This window comes from Phascolarctos cinereus, unplaced genomic scaffold (genome assembly GCF_003287225.1).
Source record: "Phascolarctos cinereus isolate Bilbo 61053 unplaced genomic scaffold, phaCin_HiC Scaffold_5;HRSCAF=322, whole genome shotgun sequence".
NCBI classification, from domain to species: domain Eukaryota; kingdom Metazoa; phylum Chordata; class Mammalia; order Diprotodontia; family Phascolarctidae; genus Phascolarctos; species Phascolarctos cinereus.
In genome coordinates this window covers 33281812-33289654 of record NW_027555958.1, presented here as the reverse complement: position 1 = coordinate 33289654, position 7843 = coordinate 33281812, and the positions used below count along the sequence as shown (strand labels likewise).

General features: G+C 45.6%; 1 protein-coding gene across 2 annotated transcripts in view; it reads left to right on the top strand.

The window, feature by feature from the left end:
* Positions 1-7843, top strand: part of ANKRD13B (ankyrin repeat domain 13B) — a 29537-nt gene that overhangs the window by 13100 nt on the left and 8594 nt on the right. For both annotated transcript variants that reach the window (XM_020963285.2, XM_078154777.1), the window contains exons 2-8: positions 1168-1303; positions 1716-1840; positions 1970-2015; positions 3013-3156; positions 3669-3858; positions 3957-4023; positions 4994-5075. In XM_020963285.2, the coding sequence (XP_020818944.2) occupies positions 1168-1303; positions 1716-1840; positions 1970-2015; positions 3013-3156; positions 3669-3858; positions 3957-4023; positions 4994-5075 (790 nt within the window). The remainder of the gene's footprint in view (positions 1-1167; positions 1304-1715; positions 1841-1969; positions 2016-3012; positions 3157-3668; positions 3859-3956; positions 4024-4993; positions 5076-7843) is intronic.

Genomic DNA, 7843 nt, shown 5'->3' with positions numbered 1-7843 from the left:
TAGAGGTTTAAGAGGGGAGCAGCTGGCTCAGAGTCATGACTTTGGGGGAATAGTTCCAAATTGTATCACAGCTCTACTAATGATGTATTAATGTGCCTGTTTCCCCCCCAGCCCCTCCAACATTTGTCATTTTCCTTTTTTGTCATCTTTGCCAATCTACTAGATGAGGGGTTCCACATTCTATTTCTTAGTGTTCCTTTGATTTGCATTTCTCTAATGATTAATAGCATTTTTTCTATATGGTTGTTGATGGCTTGGACTTCTTCCTTTGAAAACCATCTGTTCATATCCATTCACCATTTATCAATTGGGGAATGGCTCTTAGTCTTATGTATTGGAATCAGTTTCTTATTTATCTTGGATATAAGATCTTTATCAGAGAAACTGACTGAAAAGACATCCCCCCCCCAGTTACCTGTCTCTTTTCTAATTTTATTTTAAAATATTTATTTATTTAAAATAATAATAACCTTATTAAATATTGATATAAGTAATATAGTTCGTGAAAAATAACTTTTCCAAAATAGAAAAAAACTAGTGACATAAATGGCATTGTTTTATATATTTTTTAAATATTAAGCAAGAGATGTTTATTAAGGAATCCAATTTCTTAATTCTGTTTTCTAATTTCCCTTCTAATTTAAACTGTATTAAGTTTGTGCAAAAACTTTTGTACATTTTCTTTTCTGTGCTCCTTTTATCAGTTGTTTGGTCTCCAAGTCTTCCCTTAGCCCTAGATCTGACAGGTAATGTTTCCCTTGCTCCTCTAATTGGCTTATGATGTCACCTTTTATTTCTAAGTCATGGGTCCATCTGGAGTTTATTTTGGTATATAGTGTGAGATTTCTGTTGGTCTGTGTCTAATTTATGCTTAACCGCTCTCAAGTTTTCTGAGTAACTCTTCAAAGCACGTAGGTATCTGCTGACCCTATGAGGGCAGCCTGGTGGGAATTATTATCCCATTTTACAGATGAGGAAACCAAGATTCAGCTGCGGGGAGGGGCTTGCTCCAGGTCGCACAGCTATTGAATGGCAAGGTCAGGACTGGAACCCAAATCGAGAGCAGTTGAGTTGTGCTCCCCACATCGCTAAGGATTGTGTCTGTCTTGACTTGGGAGTCAGGGGCGAGTGGCCAAATGAGGTAAGCAAGCCTGTGTTTGTTCTCAGGTGGACATTGAGCAGCTGGACCCCCGCGGCCGGACTCCCTTGCATCTGGCCACCACATTGGGGCATTTGGAGTGTGCCAGGGTGCTGCTTGCGCACGGAGCGGACGTGGGCAGAGAGAACCGCAGTGGCTGGACAGGTGGGTTTCCTTCCTTCTCTCTCATTTCCCTAAGATGGTCTCTGTCTCTCCACTGCCTACTCCTAGAAGGCACTGGCCTTTCCTAGGTCTGGCTGTTCTGCCTTGAAGCCCCCACCTTCTGGCCCAGACCCTGCTCTATTCCTATCTGAGTTGGAAGTACCATAGTGTGGTGGAAAGACCCTGACTCTGGAGTCAAGGACTGGGTTCAAATCCTACCTCCATGCTTACTATCTGTGAGACCTTGAAAAAATTGCCTACCCTCTGTGGGCCTCATTTCCTCCTCCGCAAAGTGGTGGTGGTTAGGGTCTGGGTCGGGGGTCAGATTAGGTGGCTTCTGAGGTCCTTTCCAGCTCTAGACTTAAGATCCTGGAGCCTCCAGTGATCCCCCCTCCCATGCTTGCCCTTGTCCCAGTGCTCCAGGAGGCTGTGAGCACCAGAGATCTAGAACTGGTACAACTCGTGTTACGGTACCGGGACTACCAGCGGGCTGTGAAGAGGCTGGCAGGTGTGCCTGTACTCTTGGAGAAACTCCGAAAGGTAACCCCAGCCTTCCCCACTTGGTTCTCCAGCCTTCCCCGGATCCTTCCTTTCTTCCTCTTCCCCCTTCCTCCTACCCAATCCTACCTAAACAAACCCAGCTGTTTCTTCCTGTCTTCTCTGGCCCAGGCCCAGGATTTCTACGTGGAAATGAAATGGGAATTCACCAGCTGGGGTGAGTCACACTGTCCAGGACTGGGGTGGTGGTGGGGGGACGGACCCTTGTGCCTTCCTTGCCCTTGATTCCTGTCTGTTAGGGACAGGCCATTGTTCCGAGGCCCTCTTCTGGGCTCCTGGCAGCCCAGGGCATCAAACCACAGGATCCTGGAGGAAGGTCAGGGCTGAAAGGGCCTTTCAGAATCATTTAGGCCATTCCACTACTGTTAGAGGGGAGTAAAATCACCCAGAAAGCAGAGACAACCTGCCCAGTTTGGGGAGCAGCAGAAATGAGTCATGAGCCCACGCTTGGGTCTGACCCCCACGTTCATTGTTCATTCGTAGAATCACAGATTAAGAGCTGGAAGGAGTCTCAGAGAGCATCTGGCCCAATCCCATCATTTTTTTTGTCCCCCCCCCCTTTCAATTAAAAAGCATTAATTTTTCTCTCTGCCCCTCCCCCAATGGAAGGAGGCGACCTATGATTCCGGCAGTGTAAGGAATGCTCTGGTGTAGATATGGAGCATTTGTTGAATGAATAACTGAATGTCTAAATAATAAACCCTCATTAATTCATTAAACTGAAGAAAGAAGAGCAAAACCCTCTTAACAGATATGCATAGTCAAGAAAAAGAAATTCCTGCATTGGCCATGTCCAGAAATGTATGTCTTACTCTGCATCTTGTGTCCACCACTTCTGCATCACAAGATGAAACCCTCTCATTTTGTCTGGGTAGTATTTTCCGTTAGTTACTATCTGGTTGGGTAGGGCAGTGGTAGGTGTATTTGGGGGAATGTTCTTTCAGCAGCTGCTTAACCTCTTCCTAATATTTCACTGCCCACACACTTTGGCTTGGGACAGATTGCTAAGGTTGTGTGGGACGTGTTCATAGGAGTGAGGGTCTGCTTTCCTCTGACTTCTGGGAAGAGCCCACTGCTCCCTGGACTGAGGAGTACTCAGAGGTGGGAGGGGAATGTTGCCCCAGACCCCTGATGGGTAGGTCTCCTCTCCCCAGTGCCCCTCGTGTCTAAGATCTGCCCCAGCGACACGTACAAGGTTTGGAAAAGCGGGCAGAACCTTCGAGTGGACACCACGCTCCTTGGTTTTGACCATATGACGTGGCAGCGAGGAAACCGTAGCTTCGTCTTCAGGGGCCAAGGTCAGTCCTAGATCAGGACAGGAGGAAGAGAGGGATGGGCCAGGAAGGGAAAGAGATGGGGGAGGAGCAGAGGGTCAGGGTTAAGTCCTAGAACAGCCAGCACTTTACATGGATCTATACTTAGCACAGTGCCTGGCACATAGCAGGCACTTATTAATAAGTGTTTATTGACTAACTGTCCCAGGTATGCAACCCATCCCCTGGGATGGGAACTCATTCCCAGGACATTCTTAACAATAGAATGTAAGCTCCTTGAGGGCAAAAAGATTCATTTTTGTCTGATTCCCCAGCATCTAATAGTGCCTGGCACATAGTAGGTACATAATAGATGTTCACTGAATGAATGAATGAAATTAATTTATAATGCATGGGTGTTAGATGGAGGAGGGGTGGCATAGTAGAGGGGGGTGATCTGTGTCCTCTAGGGGACCGCCACGGGGAGGGAAGACTCCTAGCTTATTTGCCCTCCCCTCCTCATTTTGGTGTTTTATCCTTTCTATCCTCTGGGGTAGACACAAGTGCAGTGGTGATGGAGATTGACCATGACCGGCGAGTGGTCTACACAGAGACCCTGGCGCTGGCTGCCCATGACCGTGACGTATTGCTGGCTGCTGTCCAGCCTACGGAAGAGCAGGTGCTCAGCCGCCTCACTGCGCCGGTTGTGACCACTCAGCTGGACACCAAGAACATCTCCTTTGAGAGGTAGGGTGAGGGGATGGGGAGGGGGAGGAGGAGGGACTCCTTGGGTCCCCATTGCTCAGGGGGCTCTAGCCAGTCTCTACAACCCTCTACTTCTCCAGAAATAAGACAGGCATCTTGGGCTGGCGCAGCGAGAAGACCGAGATGGTGAATGGCTATGAAGCCAAGGTGAGGGGCACACAGGTGGCTGGGCATAGAAGGGGCACCTGGGGCCTGCCCTCAGTAGGGGCAAGAGAGGGACTTCCTTGAGGACAGAGACTGTCTTTTGCTTCTCATTATGTCCCCAGTGCTAGCACAGTGCCTGGCACAAGGTACGTGCTTAATAAATGTTGATTGAATTGAATGAATGGAGGGCAGGGGGCCCACTGAGCTAACGGAAAAGGCACTAGGCAGGGTGTCGGGGACTTGAATGCTTCTTCCTCTGTCACTGACTAACTTGGAGACCTTCAGCAAGTCACTTCCCCATTCTTGGGCTCAGTTTCCTCATCTATAAAGTGGGGATAACAGTTCATAGAATAGATCTTAGAACGGAAGGGACCTCAGGGAATGTCTAGTCTAACCCCGTTGGAGAACCAGAGCCCCAGAGACAATCAGAGATTTGTCGAGCGTCAGGAAGGCAGCAATTGAAATATCCGAGCCATATGACTCCACATCTTGCCCCTTTCCCAATGCTGCTTGCATTGTCCACCATGCAGCACTTTAGAAATGCTGCTTCTATACCCACACATGTGAGGATTCATTACTGAGACATTAATTTATTCATTCAGCAAAATTAAGCATCTGCCATGTTGGTACCAGGGAGTTCCCAACATGGATGAAATCACAGGTGCATTGTGCTAAGTTGTGCAAAGGCAAGAGAAGGTCCCTGCCTTCCAGGAATTTAGAGTCTAATCACATTTGCCAATGATCTTGTGAAGGCAAGGGAATGGACCATATGACCTCACCAGGTCCCTTCTAGCCTTGCAACAAGGCCACTTGTTTGCTGTCCTCAGGAAGTGGGTGGGAGGCCCACAGGGAGAGAGTGGGTGGGGAGAAGTGGGTGGGAAGTCCACTTTGTGGGTGAGGGAGTGGGTGGGTGGGGAGGAGAAACAGGGAGTAGGAGAATCTGTGTCTGAACCTCCATTCTGACTTATGCCAGGTGTATGGTGCATCCAACGTGGAGCTCATCACCCGAACACGGACAGAGCATTTATCAGAACAGCACAAAGGAAAGATCAAAGGTATGGGTGGGAGGCCTATGGGGGCCTGGGTGAGGCGGGGCAGATTCCTATGCTCCCTCTGGCAGTGTCTTCTAGCATCCCAGCAAGGGCTCACTGTGGTCCAGTGGAAAAGGCCCTGAGTGAGGGAGTCAGGAGGCACTGATCCAGCTTCCACCTCACCACTGACTAATTAAATGACCTGATCTTTCTGAGCCTCAGTTATTCCGTCTGAAACAGGAAAGATAATTGTGAGGCATCCCAGCATGGTCAACCAGTCAGCAAGCATTTATTAAGTGCTTACTGTGTGCCAGGCTAAGCACTGGAGATACAAAGAAAGGGAAGAAAACAGTTCCTGCCCTCAAGGCGCTTAGTCCAATGGGGAAGGTGGCTCATAAATAGCTAGGTGTATACAAGACACAACAAAAGAAATAGGAGGTAATTGAGAGGGGCAGGCACTAGTAGCTGGGGCTGGGAGAGTGACCTGAAAAAAGGAAGATGGGATTTGAGCTGAACCTTAAAGGAAACCAGGGAAACCCCAGAGTGCTGGATTTGGAGTCAGAAGGCTTGGATTTCAGTCCTGCCTCTGTCAGCCTAGGCAAATCTCTTTAACTCTGGGTGTCAGTTTCCTGCCTCATCTGTAAAATGGGTATAATAATACTTGCACTACCTACAGGCAGGACTTTGTCAAGGATTAAAGGTGATTATAAAATGCTTTGTAATCTTAAAATGCCAAAGGGATATCAGGTTTTTTTAAAAAATTCTTCCATGAAAGTCCCCTTTATTATCATGGCTCTACAACAAGGTATCTTGCGGGGGGTGGTCTATGAACTTGTTTTTTTTTTAAATTGATAACTATAATTTGATATACTTGGTTTCTTTTGTAATCTTATGTGTGTTATTTTATGCATTTAAAAATCTTATTCTATGGAGGGGTCCACAAGTTTTACCAGACTGTCAAAGGGGTATGTGATACAATGAAAAGCTAATACCTCCTGGTTTGAAATGCTGTGCAGTGGAGGGCAGGGGTGGGTAGATCCTTGCAGATTGGAGTGGCGCCTTGGCCACGGCCAGGATTGTGTGCCCATGGCTCAGTCCCACAGAGACTGGAGAGGCTCCTCAGTAGTCTGACTTCAGGCTGTTCTCAGAGACCATTTACTCAAGTCATAGAAGGGTTTTGGCTGGGGGGTCTGGGTCACCCTTTTTCTGCCCTCTTCCCTCCCTGCCAAACTCCCCCTATACCCTAACACTTGAGCTGTAGTCGAAGTTTTAAAATATTGTTGTCTGTTGTTCTCACACCACAGGGATGTGGTGAGAATCAGATACTATCATAGCATCTTAGAACCAGAGCTGGAAGGGACCTTAGTGGTCACTGAGTTCAACCCCCTCATTTTACCTATACATATGAGGCCTAGAGAAGTCATAGGAATAATAAAATCAAGGTAAAAGGGACATTGGAATCCAATGCCTTCATTTTTTAAAAAATTCTTTTCTTTTTTTTAAAAAAGGTTTTCATTGTTGTCCCTTTTTCATTTTTTAAGATCACCAAATTTCCCCCCAATATCCTTCCTCCTTCCTCTTCCAGAGAACAATTCCACATTACAAATAAAACAAAGAGAAGAAAGGAAAAATTAGCATTACTCATTAATAAATTGGAAAAGTTTGAAAATGTGCAGCATATAACATTTATGGGCTTCTGCAATTGAGTGGAGTGGGAATGTCTTCTCATATGTCTTCTCATAACCCTTTCATTTCACAGATGAGCAGGCTGAGGCCTAGAGGAGTGAAGTGGCTTACCTAAGGTTACCCCAGGTAGTAAGTGGCAGAGTCTGGGATTCAAACTTCAAGACATCAGAGTGGGAAATGATAATAATATTAGTCACTTGACATACATGGATGACATACATGGAGCCATTATATGGCTCCATCAAAAAACCCATTCCACAGCCTCTTTGTCGTGCAGAAATTTTCTCCAGTGATATAAAAAGATCTTTGGAGTGAATGAGTATAAAAATTCTTAAAGTGTGTTGAGAAAAAATAGAGACTCAAAGCTTTTAGCTTCATTATGGAGGTCAAACAGAACCAGTGGATGAAGGCAATAACTATAAAGATCTAAAAAATAATTTCACCTTTTTTGGCCTCAGTTTCCTTATCTGTAAAATGAGGGTAGTGGACAAGGGACCTTTGAGGTTCCTTTTAGCTCTGAATCTAGTATTCCTATTATCCTGAATCAGAAGCTCAATAGGAAAAAGAACTTTAGAGCAATGAACACCTTTGCAATATAAGTCAGTGCACACGTTTAGTATAATAAAATGCACAACAGGTTTAAAAATGATCTGAACAAAAACCTGTACAGTGTTAATGAAAACACAGTGCTTACCACCCTAAGGTAGTCACAGAAAGATGAACAGGTGAAATTCTATTCATCTCCTTAACTTCTTTCTTATTTATTTTGTGGTTACATTTATCTAGTTCTGAGATGGGGAAGTTGAGGTCTTTGTCAAAAAAGGAGAGGAGGATCGATAAAAGTTCTCAGATTGCATGCTAATCCAATTAAAACTTTAAATACTTTTGGAATGTGACCAATACTGGGTTACCTTTGGATGGAACTTCTCAAGGCTAAGATCTAAGTGTGGAACCAAAGACCTTCCATGGGTAACAGCCGCATAAACTCAATCCAAAATACCATCAAAAAGGAAGCAATGAATAAGTGGCTAAGTCTTTTGGGTTTTTTTTTCTCAGAAACAGAGTTTACAATGATTATATGGGACTCAGGCAGAGCCACTAAAAAT